The sequence below is a fragment of the Podarcis tiliguerta genome (assembly GCF_965153285.1).
Source record: "Podarcis tiliguerta genome assembly, chromosome: 1".
Taxonomy (NCBI): domain Eukaryota; kingdom Metazoa; phylum Chordata; class Lepidosauria; order Squamata; family Lacertidae; genus Podarcis; species Podarcis tiliguerta.
Genome location: NC_139534.1, coordinates 118,442,722 through 118,460,151, shown reverse-complemented (window position 1 = coordinate 118,460,151; position 17,430 = coordinate 118,442,722). Strand labels below are relative to the sequence as shown.

Genomic DNA, 17,430 nt, shown 5'->3' with positions numbered 1-17,430 from the left:
TTTTTGAAAATGACAAGCAAAGATTAATTATATTAGGGGAAATAGCTTGCCCAAATGTTTATATTCGGCAAAATTCCATCCATAAATGTGTATATTAGGAGAAACAAACTGTGGAAGGCTGACAAATCTTGTTGAGGACTTAAAAAAATAAATCGCAAGCTGATTAAGGAAATGTGGCAAGCAGAACTCAAAATTGGGGAAATGCGAAATTCATTCATGCCTACCCAGGTGATTGCAGGAGATGAATGGTCCTTCAAAACTGTGTGTTTGTCTTTAGTGCACCTTTAACTTTCACAACTCTTCAGGTTCCAGAGACTGTGCCAGGGTTCCAATCTTCTTCCAAGCAAGAAGCTGACTTGTGAAGGTTATGAACCTTCCTCACTTAAGTGCTTCAGTGGAAGCAATTTGCAAGCTTCAGAATGTCTTTCATGGTATCTTTCCATTAGCATAAAGAGAAAAGGCCAGAACACCATGACCCCATTTATCCAAATAGCCCGGAGGATGCTTAAATCACTTGGGTAATCATGTTGTTGTTGTTTAGTTGTTTAGTCGTGTCCGACTCTTCATGACCCCATGGACCAGAGCACGCCAGGCACTCCTGTCTTCCACTGCCTCCCGCAGTTTGGTCAAACTCATGTTTGTAGCTTTGAGAACACAGTCCAACCATCTCGTCCTCTGTTGTCCCCTTCTCCTTCTGCCCTCAATCTTTCTCAGCATCAGGGTCTTTTCCGGGGAGTCTTCTCTTCTCATGAGGTGGCCAAAGTCTTGGAGCCTCAGCTTCAGTATCTGTCCTTCCAGTGAGCACTCAGGGCTGATTTCCTTCAGAATGGATAGGTTTGATCTTCTTGCAGTCCATGGGACTCTCAAGAGTCTCCTCCAGCACCATAATTCAAAAGCATCAATTCTTCGGCAATCAGCCTTCTTGATGGTCCAGCTCCTTCATGGATCTCTGCCTTGTCGTGGCGAAGGGGCTTGAACAACTCAGAGAAGCTATGTGCTATGCCGTGCAGGGCCACCCAAGATGGACAGGTCATAGTGGGGAGTTTTGACCAAACGTGATCCACCTGGAGCAAGAACCGGCAAGCCACTCCAGTATCCCTGCCGAGAAAACTCCATGGACAAAGACAACAGGCATATAAAACTCCATGGGTAATCATAAGTTTAGGCAAAGGAGAAATACAATTTACACAGGGTTCAACTGCCATGTGGGATGTGCCTTTTAAAGGAATGCATATAAAAAATAGAGAGAAGTTAATGCCTTGTATTATATTACCTTTCTTAGCCAAACCTGTAGACATAAGTCTCTAAGTGTACAGCTATAATAAGCAGATTCTGTCTGAGTTCCATAGGATTCCCGGTTACAACTGGTGTTGAGTTAACCATAATGGCATAAGCTCTGAATGGTTTAAGGTGTCTCTGGGATTTTGGCTTAGAGAGAATGCTTTTACTGTACTTAGTAGTCTCAAAATCCAATTTTGCCAGAGACAAAATCATGATGTTCTTGGGAGTGACATCATTGAATTGCTGATCTTGTACAATACTGATTGCTAAAGAGGAGGCTATGTGGTTTGCTATATAGTAGGTGTTCAATTTAAGAGCTTCCCATGCATTTTCTCTGCAACCCTTGCAAAAAAACTGGAAAGGTAGGTCATTATTATTTTCCCCATATTACAGACAGTATGGCAGCAGCTGTGTGTGTGTGTGTGTGTGTGTGTGTGAGAGAGAGAGAGAGAGAGAGAGAGAGAGAATTGTGTTCCTAAGACCACCTGTAAGCTTTGTGGGTGAGGTGAGAGGATGAAAACGGAAATATGAGTGACTGGATTTATAATTCTGTGTCATAAATCTTAGCTTGTTCTAGCACCTTAACAGACACCTAAACATTAGCAATTCCAGATCAGAGCTACAAAGTGAAAACATTGCTTTTGTTGCTTTGCTGTGTTTGCTAACAGAAATTAACATGATTAGGATTTGTTCAGCAATCTTCAATTATTTTACGGAAGCTATGCAAATATTTATGAGGATGTCTCTAAACAGCATGAGCAAATGGAACAAAATCTTTATTCCACAAGGTTCAAACTCTCCATTTAGCCGGCCAATCTACCACTGTTAGGGGCATTTTAACAAACAGGATGCAATCCATCCTATCAAACTACCAAATACTCTCCACATTGTAATGCATCCAAAATAGATGGGAATGCAATCAGAGCTCTGCAATTCTTTGATTCATGTATATCGTAACAGCAGAGGAAGCTGCCTTCTCCTGAGTCACTTTCACACAGGCACTTTCACACACACTTTCCCCAGCTATGTGGATTTTTCTGCATATTTTTGGTTGGAGAACTAAAGTACAAAAATTCAGAGAAGTGTGAATTTCTTAGGATAGCTGTGTTACAGTTTGCCTATTGTTTCAGGGGTTGCATATAATTGGAGGGTTTGCATTCAAACCAGTAAAGGCATTTCAACACATACTTTCCTGTAACATACGGATTGCCATGCACATTTTTGGTTGGAGAGCTACATTGCAGAGAACTAAATTCGAGCCAATGTGGCCTACTGGTTAGAGTGTTGGACCAGGACTTGGGAGTCCAGGGTTCAAATCCCCAGTCGGCAGGGATTAAATAAGGAGGGGGAGAGTCATGTATGCCACCTTAGAGAAAAAAATGTGGGTTATAGATGCAATAACTAAAAAAATAATAATAAATTTACAAAATTCAGAAAAGTGCAGCTTTCTAAGTCTAGCTGTGTATCAGTTCATGTATTGTTTCAGGAAGCACAGATTAGGCAGATGTGTTTTTATACATGGGCCAGACTGAATTTCTCCCCCAAGTCCAAGTTACCCCTATGTTCTAAGAACAAGCCACTAAACCCAATTTCTTCTTCTTATCTTGGTCAGTTCCTCAGCTCTCATTAACATACACATTCCCACTTTATATCTGTTGCATGCACTCACTTGTGGCTTCCAGATCTTATAACCTCTCGAAAATTAACATCCAGGGGAGCATTAGATACCACTGTTTGCTCACTCTGAGGCGGCTTCTTTATAGGTGGAGTGAATTCTGAGCCAGTCTGCTCAGAGCTAATAACCTGCCAATTACACTCCTATGCTTTTGCCTTCTTCCTTTGGAATTGTTCTGCTGGAAACAAGGCCAGGTCTCTGGCCTTGTGTGTGGAAGATATCAAGCCTAACATCACGGGTTTTATGATCCATATACTATGAATTTGTTTGGAGCAACATGACCTGTCATGGCCATAATTGTCCCCCTTCTGTTGATCAGGACAAAGCTAATTCAATCTGTGGGCGGGTAGGTGGGAAGGAAGCAGAAATCACTCTCTGACGTGCTTTGAAATCACCCAGGAGCTGCTTAGTGTGAGCAGTTTGCCACTTTCCGATTTTAATAATCTCCTTTATATCATAGCCCTGTGCTCCACACACGCGGATAATTAACCTTGATATTTGTTCAGGGCCCACAGTACAAATAATTCCCCACGCTGTCAGTTATCAGTGATACAGAAATTGATGATGGAAGGGCTGTGTCATATTGATACAAAGCAAGACGTTTGGGAGAAGACTGGTGCATACTCTGGTTTGCTTATCATACCTAATCTTCCGTGTTTCATTTTAATAGTAAATATTGGAGGGAGTGGGGCCCTGAACTTCTCGAAGCAAGAAAGCTTCTTCAAAGAAAGAATAGGAATAGTCAGCATGCGGCAATGAAAATGTTACTGTCGCAAGTGAAGACTGAAGAGGCGATTGGTTTTTGGCAAACTCAGTTGTTTGCTAAAGGGCAATGGTTTTATTTATTTATCATGTTCATGCCCTAACTTTACTCTGAGGATGCTCAAGGTGGCAAACATAGTTCTCCCTCCAGCATTGTATCCTCTCAACAGCCCTGTTAGGTAAGTTAAATACAGAAGTTAGGTTGTTGTGAAGATAAAATGGGAGTTAATCCCCATGAAAGAATGCTAGGATAGGTAAAGGTAAGGTAAAGGGACCCCTGACTGTTAAGTCCAGTCGTGACCGACTATGGGGTTGCGGCACTCATCTCGCTTTATTGGCCAAGGGAGCCGGCATACAGCTTCCGGGTCATGTGGCCAGCATGACTAAGCCGCTTCTGGTGAACCAGAGCAGCGCACGGAAACACCGTTTACCTTCCCGCCAGAGCGGCACCTATTTATCCACTTGCACTTTGACGTGCTTTTGAACTGCTAGGTGGGCAGGAGCAGGGACCGAGCAACGGGAGCTCACCCCGTCGCGGGGATTCGAACCACCGACCTTCTGATCGGCAAGTCCTAGGCTCTGTGGTTAAACCCTCAGCGCCACCCGCTGCCCTAATATTAGGATAGATATGTAATAATAATAATAAGTGCCTCGACTCCGAATGTTCACCAAAAGCAGGGCTTCTAACCAGAGGGTTGTATATTCAACTAAACCCTAGTCAGAGTAGACTAACTGAAACAAATGAACCTAATTCAGTCATGTCCAGTAACTTCAGCGGACCTGTTCCTAGTAGAATGGCATTGAATAAGAGGAGACTGAGAGGAGATATGATCGCCATCTTCAAATATCTCAAGGGATGTCACATGGAAGATGGCGCAAGCTTGTTTTCTCCTGCTCCGGAGGGTAGAACTTGAACCACTGGCTTTAAGTTACAAGAAAGGAGATTCTCAAACGGACTCCCTCGGGAGGTGGTGGGCTCTCCTTCCTGTTAGCATGCAACCAAGGAAACGGGGGCAATTGGCAGGCCCCCAGCTGGCTCCAGCCCACAGGCCGGTGTGCCAGGCGAACTCCAGTCCTTGGTGCAGCATGAATCTGCGACCCGAGCTTCAGAAGCCAGGACACGCTACTCAGCAGAGTAAACACTACGCAACAGAAGTGGCAGGAGAAGCTGTGTGAGCATATTTACAAGCAGTTTATTCAGCATACATCAGGACAAAAGGAAACATGTCTGATCTCCTTTGTGTCCAAAGCAAGGCAGCATAAGCAAAAGCTATACACAAACGGAAGTTCGCAGCAAGCTGTGCTGGAGTGTAAACAGGCATGTGGCACACAACAATCATGCATGTTCCTTAATGTGGAACGGAACATCCCAACACTTCCTTGGAGGTTATTAAGCAGAGGTTGGATGGATGCTTTAGCTGAGGTTCCTGCATTGCAGGGGGTTGGACTAGATGACCCTTGTGGTCCCTTCCAACTCTACAATTCTATGGATACCACCCACAGTATATTCATGGCTTCTCCTTTTATGCTATGTAGGCAAGAACCAGCATGGTATAGTGGTCTAAGTGATGGACCAGGAGTGGGAGAACCCAGGTTCATGTCCCTGCTCAGTCATGAAGCTCACTGGATGCTCTTGAGCTGGTTACTATCTCTCAGCCTAACTTATCTCACGGGGCTGTTGGGATAAAAATGCAGGGGTCAGGGGAACACGTGTGCTACCTTGGTCTCCTTGGAGAGGGAGGAAAGGCAGAACAAGAAGGGAATAAATCAATTACATAAAAGCACATCCTCAGCCATGCTTATCTCAGATGGATGCTAGGGAGACAGGACACCGCTGAATTTCAGATAAAACTGCCGATATACTTAATCAAGAGTAAATATTACTACAAATTCCACAGAGCTCACAAAGTTTAAGGAACGTTTCCTTGAGGAGACCAGAGTTGTCGCCCATAGGAATATAAGTACATGTGGAGAGTTGGGGGAGGAAGAGGGAGGTTAAAAAATGGGAAAGGAAGTTAGGAAAGAAACAACTGCAAAAATGACACTCTCCTGCAGATGGAAATGAGAAAGTCTTTTTCTGAGTTTGGACGGCATAGATAGATAGGTTAAAATTGCCCTACATAATTAAATGCTCTGCCTACAGTGCTGTCTTGGGGAAGCAGGCTTTCAATTATGGTGTGCCTTCCAATTGGGGATTCTTCTTTAGTGAGATAACAAAAGTGTTTCCTCACCTAGAGGATTTAGGCTTCTTCTTCTTCTTTTAAAAAAAACCCCTCTATAATGTGAAACGCAGTGTAAAAAGGAGACCTCAGCCCTTGTCCTCAATGGACTTCTATGCTGAAAAGTAATCGTACTATCTAGACTTGCACTAGCATCAGTTCCTTTTCCTTCAAAGAAAGCAGGTGGGACGCTTGGAAAAATTGGCTACTGGTGCAGTAAAGTACGAGAGAACAGAAATCCACATGGATCACTGGGTGTGCTGCGAACATTGCAAGCCAGTTTTTGTTTTAACGGATTGTGAATTGTGTTTCCATTACTGTGTTTATCTTTTTAATGTATGGTTCCTTTTATTTCTTTTGCTTTACATTACGGATGGTATCCTTGGTGCATCTTGGAGTAATGAAGATAGCAATAAAGAGAATGGGGTGGTAAAAGGAAGAGTGGAGCATTTGCTTCTAATGCTAATATAGACATTGTAATGTATGCAAAAGAAAGTCACGGCAAATGGCCTTAAACATACACCCTTCTTCTTTTTTCGTATTCGTACTATAACCTTGCTGAATTTTGCATGTGCCTCTTCCCTGAATTTCTATTTCTTTCTCTTCCACCCCCAAATCTGAAAATGTCCTCTGGAGAATTATGGAGCATATAGATGTGTGTGTCAGCAGACAGAATAGATATTTCAGATCCCAAGACACTTCAGATGAATACCCTGCTTTGCAGAATTAGCACGTTTCAGCAAACAAGCCATCCATATTGAAAGCAAATGTGCGGAATGGGTAACCTAATTTGGTCTTTGCAGGCTCCCAGACTTAGCAAATGGCTGACTCTAGAGAACCAGTCCAGCCTATTTTCACAATAACTCTTGCACACTTTTTTTAAAAAAGTGTGTAAATGAATTATTTGACTGGGAAACAACTGATTCAAATGGGGACTTTAAGCCATGGGCTTAAATATTCTTCATCCTGAGGATCATCCCAATGGCATCCACTGATAAGAGGTGGTCACCAGGCCAAGTGTTATTAACTAAATTCCCAGTTTGGTATCTATTCTATACTATCAGAATTTCAGCTTAGCAAAGGAGTCGGTCTCCTTTTACAGTGTCAGTGGCTGACTGGGTCAGGCTAATGCTGGGAGTCCATCTGTTGCCTCTACCAATGCCTTTCCTATCTAATTCTAGACATAGAAAATTGGGGTGTTAGGAGAAGGTTTGTCTGGGACCCTTTTCTATATGGGTTAGAACATGTGAACACCCAAATATGCAGTTCCTCTACTTGCAGCCTGAAATGGTACAGTCCAATCAAGAGCTGTCTCATGTGATTCAGCAGTCATGTGGCTCAGCTTCCACCTGTTTCATAGACTGAAAACTTTGTTTCAGGAGCCTTGGAATATTTTTAATCCAGCTATGCAGGTCAACTCGCATTTTACTCTGGTGGTTTAGGAACTTCCACTTAGGAGTATACAAGTTTCCTGTAGGAACATAAAACTGAACTTTGGATCAGAGGCTAAAATAATGGCTTGTAATGTGTCTGCCATGAATGGGAGAAAAATTCGGTACAGTTGCAACTTGCATGCATTTAACTTGTGCACATTTAGCTTTACACATTTGACAAAAAAGAGTTTTTTAAAAAATAGAAAGCGGACGGGCATCCGGGGGGGGAAAGATTTTGGCAACTCCACCCGCCATTCAACCCAATGTGTTTTGATAATACGCAATTTTGATAATACGCAATTTTGGCTTTACACAAGGCAACCTGGCATAAGTTGAGCGTCGCCTGTATTCTTTCTTGTCAATGAAGGGTCTACCTATGAATTGCAGACCAATTCCACGTGTCCAACTTTGGAATCAGAGTGAACCGATGTGTGAAAATGCCCCATGTCAAGGTTCCATTATTTTAAAAAGCAAAACGAGTGTGCTTTCAGTTCTCCGTCATATGCTGCTTAGTAAGGAAGAGAGCACAGCAGAGGAAAAGAAATATTCGGAAGGGGGTGGAAATGGCATTTCATACAATTGCTCTTTAGCTTGGGGAAACGGCATTTGACAGCTCGTGTTGTGAGGGGGAAGACGTTGATTGAATTGTCTTTGTACGCAGGGTCAACATTACGAAGAAGAAAAAAGAGCTTTAAGCCACGAAATAATAGCCCTCAATAACCATCTGATAGAAGCCAAGGTGACAATTGATAAATTGTCAGAAGATAATGTAAGTACTTTGAATAGTGGCTATTTGTCATGCTCACGTGTGGAAATATGTGTTATCTGAGATTGTGGGTTGCTGGATTAACTACTCAGATTCAACTATCCCACTTACCTGTATCAGTGTGGTGCTTTAAGAAGTTTTCTCTATTAGTTCAGGGGTAGATAACATGTGGCTCTCCAGATGTTGTTGGACTCTAAAAATCCATCATCACCATCTCATTTATATATATATGAAATTATTTTACATAAGCTTCGTTGACAAAGCTTTTATTGCCCTTATCGTCTATCATGAAAATTGCTTTGAAAATCGCTTCGCAGGAAGCGATTCATAAATTCATTGATTAAATCCCTAAGCGTTGGCCATGCTAGCTGAGGCTTCTGGGAGCTGGAATACAGCAACATAGGGAGGTCCGCAAGTCCCCCTTCCCTGTCCTGTTTGTTGTGTGTGTGATGCAACTGTGAAAATCACCAGAACTAATCCAGGACTAATTTAAGTCTTACTTCTCCCCCACCCACCCCACCCCCAGTCAGTTGCTGCCAAAAAAATTTTATCCATGAGAAAATTCCACACACATAGGTGGCACCAGAGGAAGGAGGTGGCCCTCCCCAAGATATAACACACCTCTCTCTATCCTCTACCTCTTTTGTCGGATCCTTGTGGTCACTTTGCATAAGCAAATAAAAAAAAATGAACCATAAATTGGGAATTGAAATAAGACAGTGCTGAGCTGCAATCCTAAGGATGGATCAAGAGGACTTGCATCAGAGAAAATCTTTACATGGGAGCTTAACACACACACACACACACCATCAATGTACTGTACTGTTATTTCTCTTTCGGAAATATAACATGTGGAACAAGTCTTACCTACCCCAGAAATGCATCTGATCTCTTCTGGGTGTGTTCCCTCCCCGTACAATATTTTTTTCGTGGTCCTATCACTGACCACACAGCGGGAGACACCTAGAAGACCCCCAGCTGCATTCTCCAGTCGAAGCATGGTGGTCGCACCATAGGAGCCAACTCCTAGGGGTTGAAGTCCCTTCGGGGGCCCCAATAAAATATTTGAGGGGGCCAGTCTTCCCTCAAAGTTCATGGGCATTGCCATTCAACTGGTGTGTGTACACCGCATCTTGTGATTGATTATGTAGGGCAGGACTTACCTGTCCCCCACCCAATATTTTATTCAAATTGGCACCCCTGGGTTGCACCATTGCTGGTTGCTTGCCTCACCCATACACACCCAGGCTACACAGGGATGGCAATTGAATTCATGCAAACTGGCAGTGATTAGCACAGTAACTGAAACAAAACACTCCTGGCTATGTCGAATACCATGCAAGGAGTAGGTTTTTAGTAACAAGCAGGGGGGGGGGCGTAGTCTCTCCATTGTCCCCAAGCTGAATTTTCAATCACAATGCTAATTGAATGTGTGAATCAAGCTGAAAGATGGAAGTGATAGAAGAGGAGTTCTTCAGGCCAGAAAGCATGTGCTCGTTCGATTCAAAATCATTGTTCTCATTGTTACTCAAGAAAGATTGCCAGCAGCTATACTGGTTGAAGTAAACAGCATCAGTCTGCCCTTTGAGGGGCACGTGGAACATGTTCAGTCCTTGAGGCTTCTCCTGTATTCTCTCTGGGTCCTAAAAGTAAGTTAAATTAAGGAACAAGGGAAGTAATAGTGCCACTGTATTTTGCTCTGGTCAGACCTCACCTGGAGTACTGTGTCCAGTTCTGGGCACCACAGTTCAAGAAGGACACTGACAAAGTGGAACGTGTCCAGAGGAGGGCAACCAAAATGGTCAAAGGCCTGGAAACGATGCCTTATGAGGAACGGCTAAGGGAGCTGGGCATGTTTAGCCTGGAGAAGAGGAGGTTAAGGGGTGATATGATAGCCATGTTCAAATATATAAAAGGATGTCACATAGAGGAGGGAGAAAGGTTGTTTTCTGCTGCTCCAGAGAAGCGGACACGGAGCAATGGATCCAAACTACAAGAAAGAAGATTCCACCTAAACATTAGGAAGAACTTCCTGACAGTAAGAGCTGTTCGACAGTGGAATTTGCTGCCAAGGAGTGTGGTGGAGTCTCCTTCTTTGGAGGTCTTTAAGCAGAGGCTTGACAACCATATGTCAGGAGTGCTCTGATGGTGTTTCCTGCTTGGCAGGGGGTTGGACTCGATGGCCCTTGTGGTCTCTTCCAACTCTATGATTCTATGATTCTAACAAAATGGAAGAAAAGTCTCCCATCCCTTCTTCCCTCTTTCACCGCACCACCACCACCTGGGACAGGACGAGATAGGAAACTTTCCTGCCATGAACTTCCTGGAGTTAACACAGCATTCCCCAACCCTGTGCCCTCCAGATGTTGTTGGACTTAAAGTCCCATCAGCCCCAACCAGCATGGCCAGTGGTCAGGGACGGTGGGAACTGGAGTCTAAAACAGAAGAGCAAAATAAAGAAGAAAAACTCAACTGGATCAGCCCAAAGACCTATTTACTCCATCAGCCTGTCCTCACAGTGGCCATGGGAAGCCCACAAGCAAGACTTGCATGCAACAGCACTCTACACAGTCCTCATGACCAGAATTGATTGATAGCTTGATCACCCCTGGTTTTTTTCTATTACCTCCATCACATATTCTTTCAACCCCCAACTAGGGCCCCTGAAGATCTGGAATTCAGTGTCTGGAATTTATCACTTACATTAACAAAATATTCAGATGGGCAATAGAGAGTAAAGAAGAGATAACAGCATCATTCCTGACCACTAGCCATGCTGGCTGGCTGGGACTGACGTGGGAGTTGTAGTCCAAAGCATGTGGAGGGCACCCTGTTGGCTGCCCCCGAGATAGGGGTTTGGGTGGTCATGCCAGCCAAATAGATGCTGAGACTTTAGACTACCTGTTACCATGGGGAGCCTATCTCATTTCTGTATTGTCACCTATTCATAATTTTGAGAGAGCTGTCCATAAGGGGAGTCACCAGCATGTTGGGACGGTGCCATGGAACCACCCTCCCAATAGCAGAATACCCTTTTATGGTCAGAAGTACAGGAAGGAATACCCTTTTATGGTTAAGAATACCGGAGCAGGAACATATGTGATGTCAACCTGCGTGTAAAGGCTGACGTGGTTGGATTCCTGGGGAAGGAGGGAGAGGGTGCCTGGAGTATATATATACTGCATGAAATTTCTCCTTTCTTTGGACTGGCTGTGGACTGACCACGCAAGTGCCTTCTGCTATCCGGAGAGCAGAATAAACTCTTTGTTTGAATCAACCTCGGTGTCATTTGACTTCCTTCCTCCCGTCCGGGAGCAACACAGACCCAATCGGTGAACTCCAATAAGGCTACAGTTTCTATATTGTCACCTATTCATAATTTTGAAAGAGCTGTCCATAAGGGGAGTCACCAGCCTGTTGGGATGGTGCCATGGAACCACCCTCCCAACAGCAGCATCCTTGCTGCTTTGCTGCAGGGTGTTAGTGAGGTTCGGGCACCCATGCCATCTTTGTAAGCCACTGGATTCTGTAGCACTGCCAGCCTCTTCTGGTCCAGAATAAGTAGAAAAGGAAAGTGGTCATGAACCCAGTTTGCCCCTATTTTCTGTGATAGCAGACTTGTGTGCGTCCAAATGACCTTCAATCAGTGTGGCTTTCATTTTCCCCCAAACAAAGCATTAAAGGAGGAAAATAGGAGCCTCTGGAGACAGCAAATTGTTTTGTTTTGTGTGGTGTGTGTGTGTTTTTTATCAAATAAGTTGAGTAGTGTTGTAGCAAAGTAATGCATAGTGTTTTGTTTTCCGTTCTCATTTTGGAAACGGAAATTGCTGTGCACGGTAATAGTGGGCGGCTGGCATGTTTTACAACACTGCATCGAATCACGAAAATAAACAAGGCTACTAGATAGCCATGGCAACTATTGCACTTGGTCATGATGACAATAAACCCCTTGATGTCATCCTTGTTTGTTCCCGCCCACATGGACAAGGAAGGATGTGTCTGTCAGTTGCCAGGTTAAAATAGGGAAGCCCAAAAGCACACACAGCAGTCCAGTGAAGCTCCCTGGACTCTAATGCATCCTCAGACCACGAGGTTCCTGAAAATAGTTTTCTACCATTCCATGCGCACTATATTGAACTATAAGCCCATACGTGTATTTCCCAATACATGGGGTATTACATCTATAGACACATACATTACATTGCTGGCTGTAGGAATCAGGCTGTTCAATGTTTATATCTCTGTTTCCATATTATTTTTATTTTTACAGGAGCTCTATAGGAAGGATTGCAACTTAGCTGCTCAGCTGCTCCAGTGTAGCAAGAATTACGACAGGGCGCATAAGCTTTCCGAGGTAATGTAAACTAAATGCATCTCTGAAAATCACTCAAGCAGCTGCTGCTGCGACTTGCTTCTACTCCTCAAGAGCAATGGAAGGGAGAGGGTGGGCAGGGGCAAAGAATGACAAGGCAACCGCAGTATCAGTGGAGGGTAACATACTTATGAACACATATGCATTGTAGTCCACGGGATATGGTGTACCACTCATTAAAAGTCTTAGAGGGGAAGAGGATTCCTGGGATTGGAATTATTGGGTGGCAAGGCAGCAGGCATAGGGTGGAAGTAAAGGAAGTATTTTCATAACTCAAGGACTGCAAGGCCAAACTGAAAGACTGAAGAGGGTCCAACAAGCCCAGTGATGCTTGTTAAACCAAAAGAAATTAAGTTCAACCCCACCCAACATTCTCTCCCTGAATGAGATGGCCATAGTAATCATGATCTTTCTTGTGAACTTCCTGGTGCTATTTAGTTGGCTGTTTAGAGACACAGTGCTGAATTCCATGGACTGTAAGTCTGACGTAGCATGTGCAGTTCTAATGTACTTATTGTCAGGCTCCCATCCCAGAAGAAAGCAGCACTTGCTTCAGAGTAAGGTCTTCGTTCAAGCCAGCAGTGACACAGGCTTAATAGCAACCACAGGTCCAGGAGTCAGGAGTTCAGGGTCCAGAGCAGGGCTTTCCGAACTGTGTGTCGCAACACATGAGTGTGTCAGCTGCGGTGTGTAGGTGTGTCATGCAAACGCTCCCCATGCACCTTCCTGGGGCTGGAAAGGGGTTAGTTTAACCTCCTGTTTGCTAGGAAAACTGAGTTACTGTGTTGCGAAATGATGCATGACTAAAAAGTGTGTCCCCAACATGGAAAGTTTAGAAAGCTCTGGTCCAGAGGAAGGAACTGAACAAGAGGAGAAGACAGCAGAAGGCTAGGGCAGTCTTGTAGCCACAAGCCCACCACTACCTTCAAAGGTGGGGTCCATTGCACCTGTCCTACCCTATAGATACTTCACTGAATAGGATTGTGCATGTGGGGGGCTGATATGGATCAGGACCCTGACAACAGCTGTGTGCTAATCAACTCTTGGTCTCCTGCTGCAGTCTGAAACTGGATCAGGCACCTCACATTTATTATTTGCATAGGGAGCAAAGCACCCATTGAGAACTCCCCCCTCCATGCAATTGGGTAAAGGTAAAGGGACCCCTGACCATTAGGTCCAGGCGTAACCGACTCTGAGGTTGCGGTGCTCATCTCGCTTTATTGGCCGAGGGAGCCGGCGTACAGCTTCCGGGTCATGTGGCCAGCATGACTAAGCCGCTTCTGGCAAACCAGAGCAGTGCACGGAAACGCCGTTTACCTTCCCGCCGGAGTGGTACCTGTTTATCTACTTGCACTTTGACATGCTTTCGAACTGCTAGGCTGGCAGGAGCAGGGACTGAGCAACGGGAGCTCACCCCATCGCGGGGATTCGAACCACCGACCTTCTGATCGGCAAGCCCTAGGCTCTGTGGTTTAACCCACAGTGCCATCCGCGTCCCCCATCTATCTCAGGGTTGCATCGGGTAGAAAATGGTTAAACTCTCACCTCACATGTACCAATATCTGAATCTGGACTGGGGACCCACGCTGGCTGCTTGTGAAAGAAAGATTTTCCACTCAAGGGCAACCAGCACGATTGTGTGATTTAACACACACACACATTAGTTTTAAACTAATGTGTAGTCAGTGCTTTTTTTCCAGGGGGTACTCAATAGTACACAGTAATGACACCTCTTTTTGTTGTTGTTAAAAAGTATGGCACATACTGTAACAACTTCATGGTGAGTACCGACACCTGTTTTTCTAGAGAGATAGAAAAGCACTCTGTGTAGTTTAACACACCCCCTGCAATGAATTTGGTGCCTTAACACTAGCAGTGGCTTCCTGGCAAGATGAGTGCTTTCCTAAAACTCAAATTAAGATCAGTGCATTGCTCCTGCAAAACACTTCAATTTTAAAAAGTAAAGCCTGCTGCCATGGACAGCTCCTCTCTTGCAAATATTTGTCATGGCAACAAACCCTTTTCCTGAAAGCTACTTTCGGCATTTCGTTGTGCAGGGATGCCACAAAATCCACTACTGCAACGCCATAAACCCACAAGCAATACTCCCTGCCTTCCTCCCCACACTGTAGTCGGGGCCATTGCTGAGTCCGACACTTATAAAAAATTGAGTGCAATTGTGTCCTTGGGGTGTTGTTCCAAAGCATGAGAGCTACAAGCTTTACATTCACAACGAAAACAAGTGAAAACAGAAGCTTGCAATTCTGGGTTGACAATTTGCAAGTGCATTTCTGTGTTCAACAGCGAAGGCTCAGCAGAGTGTATGAGTTCAGAAGAGGGGAAGCAAGGGAGGGCAGAAATGTTAAAATATTGCAAATTACTGATAATAATTCAGTAAGCAGCTAAAATCCTTAACTAGGCAGTGCAATTAACCATGTTTGTGTGCCTGAATTAATATTTCGCTGATGAATGCAACTATATTGTTTCCATCCTTCCTTTTAAAAAAATTCAGATTTGTGGCCTTCAGTAGCTAGGGCTTCTGGGTCACAAACGATGCCTTAAGACAGTAGTCGCCAACCTGGTGTCCTCCATATGTTGTGGACTTCAACTCCCATTAGCACCAGCTAGCATGACCAATGGTCAGAGATGATGGGAATTCTACTCCACAACATCTGAACAGCGCCATGCTGGCTCTTGCTGCCTTAGTGAGCTCCTGATTTGACCACATTTCACCCACCTTTCTCCTCCCACCTCCTGTTTATTACAGCTGCCATCTGAATTTCAGGAACGCGTCAGCATCCACCTGGAGAAGCACGGATGCAGCCTCTCAGTACCTCTGTGTCATACATCCTTTGCAGACAACATACCGACTTGCGTCATTGCTAAGGTCCTGGAAAAGCCTGACCCAAACAGCCTTTCTTCGCACTTGTCAAGCTCATCGAACAGAGATCTTGCCTTCCAGGACTCTGTCGGAAAGCTTGCCCAGAGGCCTCAATACAAGTCCGACATCTACTGCAGCGATACAGCTCTTTACTGCCCTGATGAAAGACGCAGGGAGCGGAGGCAGAGTGTTGACATGCAAGTCAAAGATGTTGGGTTCCTGAGGTCCCAGAATTCCACGGACAGCACCGTCGAAGAAGACGGCTTCCATTCCAGCTTCTCCCACGAAGCTTTCCCAGAATACGTTACCTCTCTGCCAACTTCTAGCTCCTACTCCAGCTTCAGCGTGACGTCCGAGGAGAAGGAAAACGCCCAGGCTAGCACGCTGACTGCCTCTCAGCAAGCAATCTACCTGAGCAGCCGGGATGAGATGTTTGAAAGAAAGCCATCTTCAGGTTATGACCACCAGGGGAGCCCGAGGTTTGCAAAGTCTAAGTCCATCCAGCACATGGAGCTGGCTGACGACAACAACTCCCCGACCTTCACTAGGACTATGTCGCCTTATGCAAGTGAGCCTTATCATTTCTCGGCCATAACTACCCAACAAGCTTTAGCATCGCAGAAGATGCACAGCGAGTGCAGGAACACCAACTTGTCCGAAGAGGACCTCCCAGGACGTTGGAGGCAGCTGAGCGTTGAGGATATCGGTGCGTATTCTTACAGGAACAGTGGCAGGCTTTCGCCCTGCAGTTTCTCGGAGCAGTACTACAGAAGCCCCATCAAGAAAGCTGACAGCCGGTCGAGTCCCATTTACGCCAGTTACAAAGGCGATAGCTTCTCAGAGGGAGACGACATCTGTCAGAGCAGGCTTGTGGATTCTTGCTTCCTGAGGACCGACAGTGGCCTGAACATTGACATCAGCACTAGCTGCAAACAGGACAAGCTGTCCTCCTCTTACAAAACGAAAGAGCCGAGAGACAAAATGAACGAAAGGATCACAGTCCAGGTGTGCAGTAGTAAAAGCATTGACGGAAGCCCGGTGTTGAAAAGAGAATACGTTGACGTCAGTCCGAACAGCTCAGCCGAGTCCCTCAACCAGAGTTCTATGGAGGCTTCAGAGATCCACCAGTCTTCCATTGAGCAAGGAAGCCATTCGAGCCTCCATAGCAAGCAGCAACAGTTTCAACGGACTGGAAGTACAGGCTTGAGTCGGAAGGACAGCCTCACGAAAGCACAATTGTACGGAACCCTCCTCAATTAAACATCTTCCAAAGTTGCAATAAGGAGACAAACATCACAATGACAAAAGGTGACATTTGATACTTCTAGCATACGGTAGGCTTCTGAGCAACAGTATTACAAAATATATATTCATATTCACAATAGTACTGTTTTAAAGGGATGGGGGAAACCCAAATCTGGTTATTTAAAAAGGAGGGAAAAAAACATTACGCGGCACTTTTCACACGATGACTTTTCCATCTTGGATACCAACCCTTTGCCCACTTTTATATCCTGAGATATTTTTATAAACAAATCAGTATTTATTAGACTGTCCTTAGTACTCTTCAAGCGCTTCGAGTGACACTTTTTGTCCCCTTCAAGTAGGTTTCTTATTTATTTTTTGTGCATGAGGCCACATGTGCCTGAATTCTTGGAGGAGAAGGGTTTAAAAAGAGAGGAGGGGGGGCGAGAGAAAAAGAGAATCCTTATCACAAGGACAAATCAAATCTCTATATGGTTCTTTAAAAGTTTGGGCTGTGTGTGGTGCAGGATGTACAAGAATGGTGATGTTATAAAGAAGTATATTTTTTAAAATGCAATGGAAACAAAAATGACCCACTAAGTTCTTTAATACAAATGTATTTCGGAGTAAGAACAATTTTGGGGGGCGGGGACAAATGCACAAAATGATAAAGATATTTTGGTTGGTCTGTCCCATTGTGTTTCTACTTTTCTGCCCTGTACACTACCTCAAAATTAATTGAGGGTTTCTTTGTCACTTATTTTTCTGTAGGCTTGCATTTATATTGTTTCAAATG

The 17,430-nt window shown here is 44.6% G+C and overlaps 1 protein-coding gene across 1 annotated transcript in view; it reads left to right on the top strand.

The window, feature by feature from the left end:
* BEGAIN (brain enriched guanylate kinase associated) overlaps positions 1-16,824 on the top strand; it is a 185,148-nt gene extending 168,324 nt beyond the window's left edge. Inside the window, exons 6-8 of the mRNA XM_083440748.1 lie at positions 8,032-8,139; positions 12,407-12,490; positions 15,276-16,824. Of these exons, the coding sequence (XP_083296874.1) occupies positions 8,032-8,139; positions 12,407-12,490; positions 15,276-16,649 (1,566 nt within the window). The 3' untranslated portion in view covers positions 16,650-16,824. The remainder of the gene's footprint in view (positions 1-8,031; positions 8,140-12,406; positions 12,491-15,275) is intronic.
* The last annotated feature ends 606 nt before the right edge of the window (positions 16,825-17,430 follow it).